At 40.9% G+C, this 18,789-nt stretch overlaps 1 protein-coding gene across 1 annotated transcript; it reads left to right on the top strand.

The window, feature by feature from the left end:
- Window positions 1-4,507: 4,507 nt before the first annotated feature.
- On the top strand, window positions 4,508-7,382 carry LOC132111353 (interferon regulatory factor 2-binding protein-like B). Its single transcript, XM_059518577.1, has one exon. It carries the CDS (start codon window positions 4,523-4,525, stop codon window positions 6,662-6,664), a length of 2,142 nt encoding a protein of 713 aa, XP_059374560.1. The 5' UTR covers window positions 4,508-4,522; the 3' UTR covers window positions 6,665-7,382.
- The last annotated feature ends 11,407 nt before the right edge of the window (window positions 7,383-18,789 follow it).

Here is an 18,789-nt window from a genome sequence, read left to right as displayed (position 1 = left end):
GAGTTTTTCCATTTACAGTCATGGGCTGACAAACTGCATGAATAGTGAAAGAATAACTGCTCACTTGTGTTCAGAAATGCCTGGCACGTCTCACGTATTTATGGTCCGGGTTATTGGCACAGCACGCTGGATTTGTGCAGAATTGATGACTAGCTGAAATACACGGGGCCTTGTTAGAGTCGTAGGCCCACAGCGGTGTGTGTTCTGGCATGGTGAGCTGGACTGCTAACTGCGGCAGGTGTCTGGTGCCCGGGCTGATCCTTGTGATAGCTTCTCTCTTTGCAGGAAATGGCAGACTTCAGGACCGGAGTCCTAATAACCGGAGATCTCCCGAGAGATGCGCCTTGCAGTCTGTCGGGGTAAAGAGGTTTGCCATGGCAACAGCCGACAACGGCCAACCGGAGTGGTCCAGGTAATAATAGATCTTGTTTTCAGAGCAGGAAGGCACACAACCCTCTACCTTTCATGTTTCGCTGTACACAGTGTGTAACCATAGAAGAGGACCTACATAACTACTTCTTTTCCCAAGCCAAAGGAATGCTTTTGTTTTATTTATATGGTGCTTGGTTAGGCCATCTTGTCTTTTTCGTTTAAATAATCCCTTCCAATGTTCCATAAGCAAGTGTCACTTAAGAAATGGACGAAGAGTACACGTGTTTTGCCCGAACGCGAGGCTTACCGCAACTTGTCAAAATGACAGTATGAGAAGCAGTGCGTTGATGTTAGTGGTTAATACTGAATGTCTTTGTTCTTGGCCTGTGATGTAGCAAGGGAGGTTCTCAATAATACAAACATGATTTTGGATCTCGTTCCGAACACTTTCTCCACTACGTCTGCATATTCAAATGAGCCTCCTCGAAGAAATTTTTCATGAGGAGAAAGTTTATAGAACTCTTATGGAGCACACAGAAGACAGTCTGCAGCTGATGCTGACAAAAGTTCCATGGCTTTTTAGGACGGGTTTTTGGACATGTGCAATAGTAAATACAATACTATTTATATAATTACAATAGTGCATGACTTAGTGGTTCACCGATATGTTTGTAATGGCCTATATACATGTTTTGATGTGTGTGTGTGTGTGTGTGTATACATATATTAATATATTAGTAAATATGTGTTAAATTGATCAAAAGTGACAGTAAAGATAATTGTAATGTTACAAAAGATTATATCTCAAATAAATGCATTTCAAGTGTGTTGTAATGGTTTTCACTAAATTATTAAGCAGCTACAATGTCAACATTGATAATAATAAGAAATGTTTTTTGAGCAGCAAATCAGCATATAAGAATGATTTCTGAAGGATCATGTGACACTGAACACTGGCTTAATGATGCTGAAAATTCAGCTTTGCATCACAGGAATAAATGACTATTCAAATATATTAAAATAGAAAGCAATTGTTTTAAATTGTAATAATATTTAACAATATTACATTTTTACTGTATTTTTGATCTTTTAAATGCAGCCTTAGTGAGCTAGAGAGATGATGACTTTATTTATTTTTTTATTTTTTTAACACAATACTCTATGCATATCTGTTGACCAAACTGACTGTTTTGGTACTGACACTATGCTAGTTCTGTTAATTGGTCATCTGCCAGTGCCAATAAAAATATAGCCAGAAATAGTCTAAAATATTAGCAAATTATATGCTAGACATATCTGTCTTTGACTAACATAAATATGGTAATCATTCAATTCATGTATCAAGGTATCGGAAGTCTATTTTGTAAGAGGAGCAAAAAATTGTATGTTTATTGACATATATGTGGGGTAATGCTTCAGATTTGTCCTTTTCAGTAAACCTGGCTGAGTATTTATACTGAATTGTGATTGAAATGCAGTTTCAATCATTTTAAAATGGTACATTTTCTTTCACTACCGCCACTGACGGTTCAGCAGCTGCAAGTCAATATTCCTGTGTAACATTAAGGTCTCTTCTAAAAAACAAGTGAGGGAGAGGGAAAGTCATACATCTGCAGGTTACTGAGTGTTCAGCACAAGATGTGCACACATGAGCAGCTCTGGGAAGTCTCCGAGCAGCCTCTGGTTCTCATGGCAACTGCGGGGAGGTCTCTATCGGCTCATCTGAGAATAGGTAAAGTAAATCTGCATGCATCTGGCTGCCCGCCAGCGTCTCAAATGAAAGAGCACTATGAATGGCTGCCAGGTTTGGAGGAGGAGAAAGACTGTCAGGCCTGCTTAATGTTGGCAGTTTGTACTTGGAAAGGCTCGCCTTTTCCCAGAATCCCTCACTCTGGCAGCCCGCCAGCCACTTAGCGGAAGCTGAGAGTTAACCCCTGCGATAAGCTGGTGGAAGGCTGAACATGGAAAACTTTCCATGCAGAGTGTGTGTGTGTGTGCATCCACACATGTATGTGGCTCTGTGTGTGTGTGTGTGTGTGTGTGTGTGTAGGTAGGTGGGTGGGTGATGTTCTGTTCAGGGTGTGTGTGTGTATATAAGAGTAAAAGAGAGAGAGAGAGTGCCAAGCCTCAGGGTGATCTGTATTCATGAGAAGACTACAGGGACACATCCCTCAGTGAAAGAGAAAGAAGGTGAAATATCCTTTACAGGCAGATTGCAAATTTAGACTACATTTTGGCTAAAAGATTCCTAATCTTTTGCCCATAGAATGTTAGTTATTTATTTTTGTGTTATATATTCTGAAGCATATTAATTAAGTGAGTGAGTGATTTTTCTTCCCAATATAAATATTTGAGTTCTTCACATGGTCTTGTGTCAGACAAGGACGTTTGAGTGTTTGCAAAGTGAAACCTGATTTCATTTTAAAGTCAAGTGACTCACTCCAACACTGAAGATAATTGGCACAAACACTGTTTCTTTGTGTCGTTAATTTGAGGCACAAACCAAAGGCATCAGGCTCATTTACACCATCCGAGTCACAAGCACAGAGCACAGATACTGTGCAAATCCCCCCCCCCCCCCTTTTAGAAGCTGGAAGACATTCTCCCTGCAATATAAGTAGTGAATATTTGTAACTTTTGACATCCAAATTTAGGCTCTTTAATGTTTGCTATACTGTATGTATACTTTTCAGTGGCGGGAGAAAAATCACGTCCTCAGGTTTGGCTCCAGTCTTACTTGGTATTTATGTTACTTGGTATTTTTTGCTTGGATAAAGCACAGCTTCTTTTCGTGCCAGCAGAATGCAGGGATTGCAGTAAATGGCATTTCTCCTCTCCTCCAGACCTCCCTTGCCTTTTTTTATCTTCTCTCTGTTTTTCCGCTCTCTCGTCTTGTTGTATAACAGGATGAGGGTTTTTTTTGCATCGTCTATGGGGTGTTGTTAAGCAGAGAATAGACTATGGGAAAGGGGCTTTTAGGGGGCAGGGCTGCGAAACTTCCTTTTTTAAGGTAAACATTCAGAGGCTGATAGATACTACCATGCAAAACACTAGAAATATTCTTTAATAATCATATTTATTTCATCACAATGATATCAGAACATCTGCAGTATGTAAAAATTGTCAATGTTTAAAGAACTCTTTATATCATGGGGCATAAATGTTATTTCATATGACTAAGAATGTCTTTTGTTTCAAATATGCCCACAGTATACTTATTTTTAGTTTAATTCACACACATTTTGCTGGTGCAAGCATCTTTATAACATGATCTTGCATTATTAATATTATTGAATATCAAGCTTATGGACATTTTAGAAGCAGTAAGAACAGACTCTCTTGAAGAAACATGAATACCTCAGATTTTCAACCCACAACTCTGGCTCTTGTATTCTACCAGCAAACTGGCCAACAAGTTATGGCAAGTAGCTTGAACATTTATTTTTTGTATTATTTTTAATATTCATAAATAAATAGTATGCATTTATAGTAAATAGTATGTGATCTATTAATGACTAGTATACAATTTTAGTTTCAATAGTAACTTCATTTGATTCTAGGATTCATTACAGTAGTGGTGGGTATCTATTAAATCAGTAATTTTTAATGATTTATCAAATTTATTCATTAGTTACTATTACCTATATCTTTTGCTACTAGTCATTAACCCAATATTGACAAGTTATAATTTTTACCGCTAATATTTATTATTATTATTTAATTGTATAATATGATGTATGGAATCTGGTTTTCAGGTATTCATGTATCTCTTCATGGTGTCTATTCCAGATTCACTACTAAGTATTCATTAGTTAGAAATTATCACTAGTGATGATAATTTCTTAGATGCATTCCAGTACTATAGATACTAACACACACACACACACACACACACACAAATGCAATTTGTTTCCAGTAAAAAATGGAATGTAATATATATGTAATATATTTGCGATAATGATTAAAATCAAAGAAATAAATAGTGCATAATGAATAAGTACTGAATAGATAGGATTTACCTAAAGTGCTAGTAACACAAAAATATATATTAGTATGTTTTGAAGATTAAATGTTTAAGCGGCTTGCCATACCTGGTGGCGGTGCGCGTTTCTTGGTCCATTCAGAAGATTTGTTAGGGAGTGGTTAGCGCATGCGCACTCGCGTGGCAACAAGTGGCTTGTCATTTGTAACAGAAAAAGGAACTGCGGAACGTGGTTCTGACGTCACCGGCCCAGCCAGGTGGCATTTCGAGAAGCAGAGGAGGCGCATTCGCCTCCTAGTAACCGTAAAACAGATCCGAGAGGAGCAGCTCAACATGTCCTCGGCGCAGGTCTCCTCGTCGAGGAGACAGTCGTGTTACCTGTGCGACCTGCCGCGTATGCCGTGGGCGATGATTTGGGATTTTACGGAGCCCGTGTGCAGGGGTTGCGTGAACTACGAGGGCGCGGATCGGATCGAGTTTGTTATCGAGACCGCGCGCCATCTGAAGCGGGCTCATGGCTTCCAGGAAGGGAGATCCCCGGGTCCCGCTCCGTCGTCTGCGGGAAAAGCACAAGCCGGCATTCCATCCAAGGAGTCTGTGCAGATGAACCATTTGGACGGCTCGTCCAAACAACAGCAGCAGCAACAACAACAACAACAGCCCGGTTTGGACCGATACGCGCTCGGAACCGAGAGATCGCGCTTTGATTATTCCAGCATCGGCGCGCACAGGCTTCCGAACGGACTCGGCGGACCGAACGGCTTCCCCAAATCAGACGAGGGACCCCCTGAGCTGAACCGACAGAGCCCTAACTCGCGTCGGAATCACGGGCTGGTGGCAGTATCGGGACAGATGAGCGTGCCGCCGAACCTCCTCCCGCAGACTCTCCTGAACGGCCCACCGTCAGCGGCGAGTATAGCCCAGCACAGCCTGTCTGGACGAGCCCCTCTAGCCCCGGCCAGCATCGGACCGGCGCTCGCGCTCTCCGAGCAAGGTAAAAGACCCGGTTCTGTGTCCAGCACGGACCAAGAGAGAGATCTAAAAGAGAAGCAGCGTAACGCAGAGGCTCTGGCTGAACTTAGTGAAAGTTTGAGGAGCAGAGCAGAGGATTGGGCAAGCAAACCCAAGATAGTGAGGGACACGCTTATCACACTTTCCAATTGCACTCCGTTTGATGTAAGGTTCAAGAAAGATCATTCCCTTCTAGGTAGGGTGTTTGCCTTCGATGCCATTTCAAAGCACGGCATGGACTATGAACTGAAAATCTTTATTGAGTATCCCAGTGGATCTGGTAATGTGTTTTCCAGTGCGTCCGGTGTGGCTAAACAGATGTACCAGGACTGTATGAAAGACTATGGCAGAGGGCTTTCCTCCGGCTTTAAATATCTGGAATATGAGAAAAAGCATGGCTCTGGTGACTGGAGGCTCTTGGGCGATTTACTCCCGGAGTCTGTGCGCTTCTTTAAGGAGGGGCTCGGGGGCGAAATGCTGCCCCAGCCTTACATCGATGCCAGCTGCCCTTTGCTACCTTCAGCGCTGGTCAACATGCCCCGGGCCATGGCATCGGGCAGCACGCTCAGGACCGGAATGCGCAAACGCAAAGCCTCCCCGGAACCGGACTCAGCGGAGGGGGAGCAACAGAGACAGCAGTGGATGGCGAGCCAAAGCGAGGCGCTCAAACTGACCATGGCGTCTGGCTCATTCGCAGCCTCTCACGGTGGACCTCCGCCCCTGGGGTCAGTGCACTCCAGTCGAGCCACCCCACCTGAATCAGTCCCACAGAATGGACAGTCCCCCATGGCTGCGCTCATGTCGGTCGCAGACACCTTGGGCAACGCGCACTCACCAAAGGACAGCAACTCAGTGCACTCCACCACATCCACCCGACACAACAGTAGCAGTCCAGTCTCCCCTGCCTCGGTGTCCGGACAGCGGCGTTTGGCCTCCCGGAACGGGGACATCAGTCTGACGGGGACACCTTCTCAATCGGGTTTGCATCAGGATCAGGTGCACCCTCAGAACATTCCAGACTCACCCATGGCAAATAACGGTCCTTTGTGTTGTACTATCTGCCACGAACGTTTAGAAGACACACACTTCGTCCAGTGCCCGTCAGTGCCCAACCACAAATTCTGCTTCCCGTGTTCCCGGGAGAGCATCAAAGCTCAGGGTGCCACAGGAGAGGTGTACTGCCCTAGCGGAGACAAATGTCCCCTGGTAGGGTCAAACGTGCCTTGGGCTTTCATGCAAGGCGAGATAGCGACCATTTTAGCCGGGGATGTGAAAGTAAAGAAAGAAAGAGACCCTTAAATATAAAAATATATGCTTCCTGCATCAGATACAGACAAGTGAAGCGAGTATATTTAAGATTGTATCTTAAAATCTAGTGAGATGCCTACCAAGATAACATTTATGGGCATTATAGATGTATTTGAATGGCCAGAAATGCTGTCTAAGGAGGTAGCATGCTTGGTTATGAGACACAGCCTACTTGTTGTGAATATTGAAGTTACAGAAATAGTCCAGTGTACAGAGACAATTGTTTTCCTCCACAAAGGAGGAGGCTGTGTGTGAAAACATTTTTTACGGCACTTTTACAGTTAAGTTAACATTTTTATTCAACGTCATACTTATTTTCCACATCTACATGTACAATGCCAAGCAAAAAAATTCTTTTTTTATTAATAAGTACACTTTTTTGTGGTAGGTATAACAAATGAAGTGAGTCTAAGAGAGGGCATTCTTTGTTTCTTGATCCCGTCTGTTTTTTTTGGTTGTTTTTTTTTTGTATGATCTTTGAAACGGCGATTTTTAATTTGTATCCCGTGGTCTGAGAATACAGATATATTTTATTACGTGTTTTCATTTTCTCTCTTTGCTTTAAAGTTGCACGGATGCTTTAGTAGAGCAAAAAATACTGTAAATTAAAAACGAAATGCTCTGTTTGTTTATACATATTTCTGTAGTAACAGAAGACTTGTAACGTGCCTTGGAGCTGAGTAAATTGTAATAAATTCATTGATATTAACACTTTGTGGCGTGTGAATTTGTTAGATATGTCTTTGATATTTGGATTGTGCCTTAATGTCTGTTTGTGAAATTGCTTAATTTCAGATTTCTCTAAATAATAGTCGGCTTTATAAAGCTTCCTTAGAATATATACATATTTTCATAGTTTAATTAACAAGATATATTTTTAGTAGGTCTTTATTTCACTTAAGAGCCAAACTATTCTTTTTACAGTCATTTTGCAATGCTATTGTTTTTTAAAAATCGGAAATATGTCAAAGTTATTTTAAAAATATAAAGTACTCTTCTTGTTAAGTGTAATAGTGGCTCGGGTATCACACTAAGCATATACCGTAGTTTCATGACTATTGTCAATGTATTTTGCGTTCATGTCATTGTTTTTGCTCCAGACAGATGTATTCCTGCTACACTGACCTAAACAGTCAAAAGTTTGATGTAGCCACAGGGCATGAAACATCTCTACAGCACTCCCCGATGGGTGTCACATGGGGTAAGCGCTGTGCTTGTTTAATATGTGCCGTTTTTTATTTCTCCCTTAGCAACAAGTTCCATTAATGGCTCATGATAGAAGCTGTTTATTGCATATGCAGGATGCATTAAATAGCGCACCATTACCCTGCTCTTAGCACACTGTGTCTTAATCTGTTATGCCTCGATTTTGAAGCTGTTAGCTGTTCCCTCTCTCATTATATTAGAGTATTTTGGTGTGGGCAGGAAAGCTGGAGCGGGAAAATGCTTGCACATGCCTGAGATGGCCCTGGGGATGTATTCCTCATTTAGAATTCAGCTGGTTGGTCATGTGACTTGTCAGTCGTACACTAGCATTGGCTGCGGGAGCGAGGGAAAGCAGTTGGTGCGTGGCTGTTGCCATGACTCAAACTAATGCTCTTTCACAGACAACTAGAAGGTGGCACAATTCATTCATGGCAGCTGGCTATGCAAGTGCATCCAGACCTAATAACTGGGGGGAGGGCGTTAAGGTCAGAGAACAATGCACATGCCAAGCTATCTTAACTGAAGTGGGCTCTGTGCTTAAATTCTCTGGAGGCCTTTGGTGCACATCCTGTTGATGGAAATAATTTAAGAGGGAGCTAGAACAGTTTTGCACTGAACAAGTGTGTGTGTGTTTGTACTTATTTTATTTTTGTCCTGTAAAGGATATTTACAACACTTTTTAAAATGTTTTTTGATGTACGCATTTTTGAAAAAGTATGCGCACTCACACACACACGTATGTGTATATATATACACTTGTTTCTGTGTGTAATACGGTTATAAATGTATCCATTTTGTATAATACATCCACAATCCATCTGAAGCCAGTGTAGAGTTTGGTTGTCGTGTTTTGTGGTGCATTGCAGTGATGTTGTCGCTGCTGCTCTGTCTGTGAGGAATCAAAGGTGTGGTGTCTGGTTCAGGATAGAGCAGCTGGGTCTTCTATTGTCATGCTAAAACTTACTTGGGTTTGAGGTGCCCTTGGCTTTCTCTGTAATCACCTGGGTTTCAAGTTTCAGTGCACATGCAAAGAAAAAAAAATAAGCAGATACACTGACCCCACCCATTAGAGAAGGCGGGGGTCTCACTTCCTGTTTACTACACACACACTTCTGTGGTGTCTTGAGTGTGCTTGTTAAATTCTGCACCTTTTCATGGAATGCTTTGGGACACATACAACTGAAAGATGAGAAGACCCCTCATTGACTTCCTAATGACTAAAATTGCTGATTTAAGTTATCTCATAGCATGTGATTATTTTGAGTGGCTGTTTAAGGATAGAGATGCTTTCCGTAATGATATCAAGGCTAGCACAAATCTAATCACTGCCTTTGTTCTGATAGATATAAATTTGTATGTGTGGTTACGATGCATTTATATTGATGCACTGGTGTATTTGAACCTTTTTTGCATTATATTTTATTTTGGATTTATCTGTTGTAGCGAGCATCTCAGAATGAATATTAATTTCTAATGTGGTCACTCATCTGTTTCAGAACATTTGTTTTTGGTCGCATTGTAAAATCACTGCAGCATGCACCCTTTGCTAGCCAGAGAAGACAGCTTTTTCTTCCCCTCCTCCATTTCCCTTCATCCCCATAAACACACACACACACACACACACAAACACACACTTCTCTCTCTCTCTCTTCCTCCCTCCCTTCAAGGGTGAAGTTTCCAGCGGATAAAAATAACGGCACTCTAAAGGTTACGCTGCAGTGCCATCGTGCACAGTTGCCCATGGTAACAGCCTTGTTCAAAACATCATTTATTCAGGAATGTGCAGACACAGAGAGTGGAGAGGTTCAGTTTTAACCCTGCGTGTGCCGGCATTTGCCTCTCGGCACTCTAGTGTTTTTAGAAATGCTCATGTCTTTCGTGTCTTTTTGTTTAATAGCTGATTTTGTGTTGTTTTCTTGCAAGTAGTAGAATAACACTCAGAATGTCTCATTACTGTCAGAGTGAAATCTCAAAATCCAGTCGCTACTTATATTTCATTGCAATTGCTGAAATATTGTTTGCTGTTTTGTGCTATTATATAGTCTGTCCATACTGCTTTAGAAGTTAAGATTCTACGTTGCTAGCATTTTAACTTACTGCATCAATTTATTTATATTGCATATAGATTTTAGAATATAGAACTGTTTTCCTGTTATTCCCACCCAAATCTCATTCCATTGTTGCAAACAAACAAAATATATTATTTTCAAACGCCACAATTGAGGAATCGGCCTGCCAAATGGGTTAAAGCGTCTGTGCATATTAAACTAGTATATGCCAAAGTATTTTAACCATTCAACCATGTATTTTTCCCCCATCGAATAAATGCGTTCCTGACTGTGATATGGCATTTAACACTCTCCGCTTGTGCTTGTTATTTAGCACCAACGGAGGCGGGGGTATAAGTGCAAAAGGGTTATTCCCATTTTGTTTTCATTCACTGTGCCTCCGAGCACAGCCGTTTATAGACGGTGATGTCAGCACTATCTTCCATAGCCCAGGGCCTTTTTGGCACATAATGTATGCAATCTCCGACATTCCATTCCTGCCTCGCAAATAAGCTGCAGGCTACAGCAGGCGTGTGCTTCCCCCCTCTTTCTGCAGATATTAAAGGCACAGAGGGGGAATTGATTTTCTTCTGCTTTTCACTCCTACTCCCTCGTTTCGTTTATTATTTGGCTGCTGCTTTTCTTTCCTTGTACAGAGAAAATAAGAAATCATTTTAGAATAGCATGTTATTGTTAATGTGATTTAAACCATTATCCATCAATCCTCAGGATCAGGTTTGAGTTTCTTGGTACATTCACACTTTTGAGAATCATCTGTTATTTAATAAACCTCTTCTCTATTTTTTAACAGTTCCTTATATAAGAACATATGCCTCACGGAACTGACGCAGCTCCGGTCTACCCTTGACTAATGACATGTGGGTTGTAAAACAGGGGGCCGTTTTGGCAGCGTTTCAGATGTTTTTCATTAGCTTTTAAAGGACATCAATTTTCGGATGGAATTCCTCCTTGAGGGCCAGAGCCTGTTGTAGCTTCCTGTAGATTCCCGTCGGAGAAGTAGTGGTGTGGGGGGCTAGATTGGGGGCAGGAGGTTGTTTCTGAGCACATCAAAATGGACTATGGGGCGCCATGGAGACTCTGTCTGTCTTGAAAAGCTCGCAGGCTGGATTGTTCAAGGATGGTTTCACTTGATCGATCTAAAGTGTTGAACGGAGAGCCCACTCAATACCTGCCGGAGTGTAATATTTTCTTTTCTTTTTCATGTGCATTTAAATAACCATGGTGTATGAAATGACACATTTTGTGACCTCCTTCAAATTTTTAATGCAAACCACTGAGTACTAAACATTCCATCCTTTTGTTTTCAGTTTGCAGATTCACTGGCTGGTTGGAAGGAAAGGGTTAACTTGTAACCCACGGGCTTTGCGGCTCTTGGCCGGCTCACTGGAGAAATGTAGCCCCCTTTCATTCTGTGGGTTGTTTACACGACTGGCAGCCATTTTAGACTGGAGCTCTGCTAACACGGAGCGCTCTCAGGTTTCTTAGGCTTTCACAGTGCAGTGAGTTCAGTCAGCGGCTTGTTCTGTCATCCATCTTCCATCGGGGGCCCTTCCCCACCCCCTCACATACTCACACAAACACAGTCTCATTCTACAGTCTGGTCACCACTGAGAGCTGTATAGGTTTGCCTATAAGTGCTGTGTTGTTTATTAGAGCAGTGAGCCATGTGAGGCCGTATATTACAGAGATTTCTCCTTGGTTAAGGAGAGTTCTTGGGTGTAATGCATATCTGAGGTGTTTTATTATATTGTTGCAGCAGCAGTATAATAAAAGACAACAATGTTTAAAAAAATAGTTGAGTTTATTCATCATAATAACAACAACAACAAAATCATGGATTTATTAGGGATAGTCATAATGGATGTAGCCTGCCCAGTCAGAACTGTTTTATTACCACAAAAAAAAACAAAAAAAAAAAAAAATTATATGTATGTGTGTGTGTACTTTTTCAGCTTTGATATTCATTAATAAATTAATAAAGGACAATGGAAAGGTGCTCTGACAAAACGATTATAAAAACAAATAGTATTATTTGTTAATTACAAGATATTGCAAAAGCTTATTATTATTATTATTATTATTTGTACTTTTAATTGCAATTTCTCAAGACTTTTCTGTGTCCTGCTCTCTCGTCGTTTGCCCTTTTTTCTTCAGTCACTCAACCCTATCTTGTCCTAAATTTGAAAGCACATGCTTTCACAGAGCTGTTAAGGGATCAGGATTCTGTGTCTGCATTAGTGTCTGTCTGTCTGTCTGTCGCCTTGATCATGTACCAACAAACACAGATGATCTCACTGGACCAAACCACCAGTATTAATAGCAGCGAAGCTCCCATGTAATGGAAACCTTCCCAGCGACCTTGTGGTGAAACCAGAGGTTGACATCTATCTCAGATGCAGCTGCAAGAAAGGACCATGGGTGTAGTTTGCCCACTGAAGGGTCTTATTGAAGGATTTTTTTTTTAAAAAGGTGATGTCATTTATTTGTCTATGGGTCTTTAACTTTAGCACTGTTGCTTTCCCATTGCTCATGCCTTTGAACTATTATTCCAGACCGTCTAATTGGATCTAAACTAAGTTCCTCTGTGTAAAAGCAACCCCAGCCTACCATCACATCTGGAGTGCTATCATCTGCTTTCATTAGTAAATGAGCAAGATTGATCAACCAGAGCCTCCAGAGCTGTTTGTTAAAAGCTTGTCAACAAACACATCCTCTATTTCCGAGATAGATTTAGCCTTTTCTAGAATCAATAAGCCATGTTTGGTACTGTACGAAAGCAGCTCATTTGTTTCAGATGATTTTGTGAGCATGTTGATATTTGTTCTGTGTTGAATTGAGCAGACTTTGACCTTTTCTATTTGGTTTGATCATCAAATCGGCAAGTGTGATCAGTTCAATGTGCAAGCCATCAGAAATTACACGGCCATGTTATACATCATAGAATTGAGCTGTTTTTATATTTTTGGATCTTTGCATAATTTTCAAGAAATATCGGACATGAAACTTGTTTCAAAGTGCACTGACCCCAAATGTTTTGTATATGAAAAAAGATATTTTGTGATGCATTAATAAGAATTTGAGGGAAAATGTAGTTAAAGGAATAGTCCAACCAAAATGAAAATTCCCTGAGAATTTACTTATCCACAGGCCATCCAAGATGTAGATGAGTTTGTTTCTTCATCTGAACAGATTTGGAGAAATGTAGCATTACATCACTTGTTCACCAATGGATCCTCTGCAGTGACTGGGTAGTTTTTCACTGGAGAAAAAAATATTATAGATAAGGAACTCATATTTTTGCCAGAATTGGTTTGAATGGATCTTTATGATCAATTTATTATAAACCATGCTGCTTTTTGTTTCACAACATTAGTTTATTATGGACTGAAGTCATGTTGTGGATTATAGTCATGTTTTTATCAGCTGTTTGGACTCTCATTCTGACGGCACCCATTCACTGCAGTGGATCGATGCAAAATTATAATGCAAAATTTTCTAAACCTGTTCAGACGATGTAGATCATTTACATCTTGGATGTCCTGGGGGGTGAGTAGATTTTCAGCAAATCTTCATATTTGGGTGATAATGAAAAATAATGAACATAATTCCTAATTGTCCCAAAATAGACTTGAATTTCCTTAGGCAAAATTATAACCTTTGTGAAATTTTGTCATTTCTAGTTTTTGAGAAATTCACCTAAAAAAGATTTTTATTAATAATATAATATAATATAATAATAGTCTCCTTCCCTTCTGCAGACATGTCAAGAATGGTAAACAAGCAGTTATGTTATAAAAATAACATTCAAATTTAACACTACTCATCTCAACAGCTGAAGTCATGTACTGTCTGTACTCTCTGTTCGTTTTTCCTTGTATTTTTATTCCACTCTGTCTTCCCCCGTTTTGTTGACTCTACATTTTTGCAGAGTATCCAGCTGCCGCCTGCCATGTGCTGTGACCTCAGCTCCTCGCTGCTGATTGGTTAATAGAGACTTTGACAGTGCTGCAGCCCGACCGCCACCAATACCCCCTGCAACATGAGGTGTTTCGGATGGGTTCAGCCGTAATCACCTTCCTTCTGTCACATGGGCCGCGTGTCCCTCATGTCATTCCAAACCTGTAAGATCTTTGTTCATCTTCAACATTATATTTTTGAAGAAATCCGAGAGCTTTCTGACCCTGCGTAGACAGTAACACAACTGCCACGTTCATACATATATATATATTTTTTTTTTAGGTTTGCTCAAATACTTAATGCCAAGAATAGGAAATATCAACAGTGATGCTTGCCTTAGCTTTGCACCCATTTCACATGCAGTCATTAGTGGAGTAATTTGACCAAACCATGAGTGGCATCGTCTCTGACATTTTCCACTAATGCTGTGTGTGGTGCGTTGTATTCTGGCATGGCATTAGATTGTGTGGCTCTCCATGTCTTCAGTGTGATTAGGGGATGGGGTCTGTTCTTTAAATAGAATGCCAATGAAGGAGTGCATGGTCTGATTGGCAGTGGCAATGTATAATTCAGTTTTCAACCCCAAGGATTCAGAGCGTGTCTGTGTTCTGATTACTAATCCGCAGACTCTGTAACTCTCCCCACCTCCTCTATGGCAAAAAGCCGCGACCAGCTATCAGCTGCGGTGTCTATCATGAACTGTTGGGTGCCAATCTGGAGTGCTCCGCTAAAAGAAGCGGGAGGGGGTGAGAGAAGATGCCCGTTACCATGGAGAAGGAGACATGGGGTGATGGTGGTAGGTTGTAAAGTCTAGGTCTTTTTAGTCTCCCAATAGCCATGTTTTTTATTTCCTCTTCTCAGAGCCCTTCTGAATGCCTTTCAGTCCATGAAAATTCCTGCATTGTAGAGGAGATCTTGTGGCATCTTTGCATGTGGACAGCTGCTGGAGTAGTCCAGGATTGTCAGTGGTTTAGTCTGTAAAGCAATAGATTTTGATGTCCAGTTTGTTCCTATTTGTGCTGTTTGGAGAAGAGGTGTCCTTTGAAAAATATTGTGTTATATTTACAATTAAAACATCAGCTTTTGTTGCCAGACATTCACTGTGGTGACATAGATTCCTATATATTTTTGCAACTTAGAACTGTTTATTTGAATAAGTTATGTAACGTTAATATACCAAGCTAAACCAAAAACTGCTTTTTACCTAAAAATGTACTCGTAACCAATATAATACAGGTGGTTAAAATAAAAATAGTTTTTATGCAACAGCTCTCATTTTTTTCCCCAAGCCAAATGATTTTAGTAGCACTCTGGATGGGATGAAAGATGATGGCCTTGATTTTGTAAAAGTAATTCATTGCTATTTGACTGTGGAGGTCAATTTATGGTCAGCATCCATCTCTCGCTCTTGTTTTCTCACTGGGTTTGGCCATCTCTCAGCTATCCATCATATATCTCACATATCATTGTGATTCTGTTTTTGTTCAGGAGCCAAACCCATTTTTGTTTCATCTGTCTGACCCGTTCACATTTCTGGTAATCGGAACCAGATCCCCGCTCCAGGAGTCCAGACGTCCCACAAGTCCAGGAAGGAGCCACTTGCCTGGGGTGAATTCTGGCGGTTTGGTTGTACTTATTCACATTCCATGGCACATTTTTTTTGGAAGCGAGTTTGAAATCTCGCTGAAATGTTGGCCAAAGAGTACAGTGAATCAGCTACATCTTTCTAGCTTTCCCTTTTTCCACTTTCCACTTGTGTCCCCAGCATTTTACAGCTTCCCAGAAAACAGTGCCCAGCTTTCCCCAAATTTCAAACCCATTACTGAATCTTCAACCTCATGTTCCCATGTTGTCTGCATGATAATCAGATATATCTAATATCCATCCAAGGAAGTTTAGAGCAAGGATGAGTCATAGCTAGTGGTTTTAAATCAGAGCGCGTCATTCACACCCCTGAATGTCTGCTTCTCTTTTTAAACATTGCTCATGCACACACTTTTGCAGGATCCGCTGTAGTCAGGAGGACTCCTGCTGGCTAGTATGTGGAATTGCAGGCTGCTTTATGGAATCGGGTTTTTGTTCAGAGGTAATTGCATTCTTACTTGGTTTGAGCTCTTGAATAGTCTATTTACTGTACTATCTCATCCTTTTTTACTGAATCTAAATCAGTGTCAAAGAAGTCGCATCACATCAATATTTCCCACATATCTCTGAAACACACAGGCACCACCATTGATTATTGGTTCAGATGAACAAAACATCTCCCTGCAAGTTCACCCCCTTAAATGGCACCAAAGTCAATATTACATCCAAATATATTGTATTTACTTTAATAGTGCACATTCCTAGATTAATTTAGAGATTTATCACCACTTGGATCATATTAGGGATGCACACTCTTAAAAAAAGCATTTCTTGGTTCTCAAAAGAACCTTTCAGTGAATAGTTCTTAAAATAACCCTTTTTTTCTAAGTGTGAATACAGTTTTCATAATCTGAAGAAACTTTCTTCCAATTTTCACAGGCTATTGTTCAAAGCAAATGTTAATGGTAAATGGACTGCATTTATATAGCCCTTTCAACAGACCCCATGGCCGTCCAAAGCGCTTTACAAGTTGCTTCACATTCACCCATTCACACACTCATTCATACACTGACGGCGATGGTTGTTAAAGGTTCTCCATGGAGCCATTAAATTACCTTTATTTTTGTTGAATTGCTTATAAATGCATCATATTATTGAAGTACACTTTTAAAAATAAAGGTTCTAAAAGGAGGTTTTCACTCCAGTGCCATAGAAAAACCATATTTTTGGTTCACCAAGTTCTTAAGAGAACCTGTTTTCTTAATGTGTGTGAATACCATTTTAATAATAAAACCTTTTTTTATTGGAAAGGTTCTAATGAATGTTAAAGGTTCTTCATGGAACTATCAATGCCTTTGTTTTGAAGTGTGAACTGATGACTTTAACGGCAGATCCTCCAAAGACCAACTTTTAAAACTCATCACATGCGTTGACCACACCAGACAGCGAGTCTAATGTATTGCAGGCTGTTTGCTAACGGCAACCGTCAGTCCTGGCACAGATGTTGAGCCGTAGAAGAGAGCAGTGCCGCCCAAACTCCCTGTTCATTCACGGTGATTAATGGAACCCCAGCTCACCAAGCCCCTCTCTCAGCCTCCATGGACTGCTTCCGTCTCTCAGGTCCCTGCTGTATTTTCTTCACACTGTCAGATTTATACCAGAGTGTAGTGCATATTTATGAAGTGCACTTGCGGCTTGTTTTTCTTACATTTACTGTCTGTGGCTCTGGATATTAATCATACGTCACTCACTCCCTCTGCTGCAGCTGTCGCTGCCCTTATGGACGTACACCAGCCGCATAATTGAGTGAAATGCTCCAGTTCTGCAAGATGTAGGTCTAAGGTGCCAACTAGTACTTGCCAGGGTACTTGTGGTGAATGTTAACATTTAATTAGTTGTTTTAAAAGCACTTTATATTTCCTGCTGTATGCTAATATGCTTATTTAATATGCATATATCAGATGTCCATTTTAGATTCCATCCCTACTGAAGGCTTTCTACTGAAACCCATTGGCTACTTACCTAGATGTACTCCATGCACGCCCATAGCTCCATCCCAATTCTAGTAGTATACAAGTTGAAGATTAATACCCCAAATCAAGGTACGCTGAATACATTGAAAAATCATCTAGGTGTCTAGATAATGTACAGCTTTTATAAAATGTACATTCTCAGTAGTGCAAGTTTGGAATGACACAAGGGTGCCAGAATTTTATTTTTGGATTGAGCTTTCCTTTTAAAGCTGTAGACACCTTCCAGTCACCAGTGAAGTAGGTTGAATATATGTGAATGGAACACCTTCTAATATAATATGTGAAATATAATTATGAATTTACTTATCCACTTGATCTATTTCCACCCTCTTTTAGGTCATAGTAGTAAAACTTTGAAATGGGATGTCATTTGGGTCCAGGTTCTTTAGATCCCAGCGTTCTTCAAAATATCATCTTTTGCCATAGTCATAGTTAATATTTATGTGAACAGTCCATTTAACGTCCATTCATTTGGTATGAATATGTGTTAATAGACAGGATCATGTACCTTTAGCCTGTCATAACTGCAAAATAAACCCCTTCAGGAAAGTAAAAGACCAACTCACTTTACATTAACTCATTACATGCAGCTGTGTTCAGTTTAACAGAATGAAAGTGGGTCAAAATGCTTTTCAGTTAGGATTCTCCTACCGTTTTTCTTCCAGCTGAATTTGGTGTTGGGATTTTAGACTGTGATGAGGTTCCTCATCTACACTCCCTCTGCCTGCTGCAAGGATTTGCTCTAAATTTAATCTGACATAGTGAAGACTCTGTGTGATGTAACATCATATTTTCATGAGAGCTGCGCTCTTTTGACGTGACACGTCTGATTGCCGTGGGTGCAGTGGTTACTGTTGCCGGGGGACGTTTCGGTCTGATGCCCTTTCCGTCAATGGGGCAGGCCGTGGGGGGAGGACCCTCTTAGCATGTCATTCCGATGTGACGAGCAGAGATGACACGGGCAGAAAATAACCTTCTTTTTCAGCCCCAACCGAACCCACTTTAACGTCTGATGCAACCAGCCAATCGCAGCTGGCTCTGTTGCTAGGTAATAGCTCTGCCGCCCCCTAAGTATGTTAATATGAGGTGACTGCGCACCCTGAGACGAGATGGGAGATCTTATGGATGTGAGTATGTTGGGGGTTGTCTACAGTGAGGGAGAGCGCTGAGATGATGGGGAAGAAATGCAAAGTCCAACAGGCAGAATTATAGGGGATATAGCCAGTGATGAGAATGAATCACCATGGTCAGATTCACTTGGTTGGTT

Source organism: Carassius carassius, chromosome 31 (assembly GCF_963082965.1).
Source record: "Carassius carassius chromosome 31, fCarCar2.1, whole genome shotgun sequence".
In the NCBI taxonomy this organism is placed as follows: Eukaryota; Metazoa; Chordata; class Actinopteri; order Cypriniformes; family Cyprinidae; genus Carassius; species Carassius carassius.
This window is presented reverse-complemented; position numbering and strand designations above follow the sequence as displayed.

What these genes read in the sequence shown, in the direction of transcription:
- LOC132111353 (XM_059518577.1), top strand. Translation starts at nt 4,523, where the DNA reads ATGCGCACTCGCGTGGCAACAAGTGGCTTGTCATTTGTAACAGAAAAA.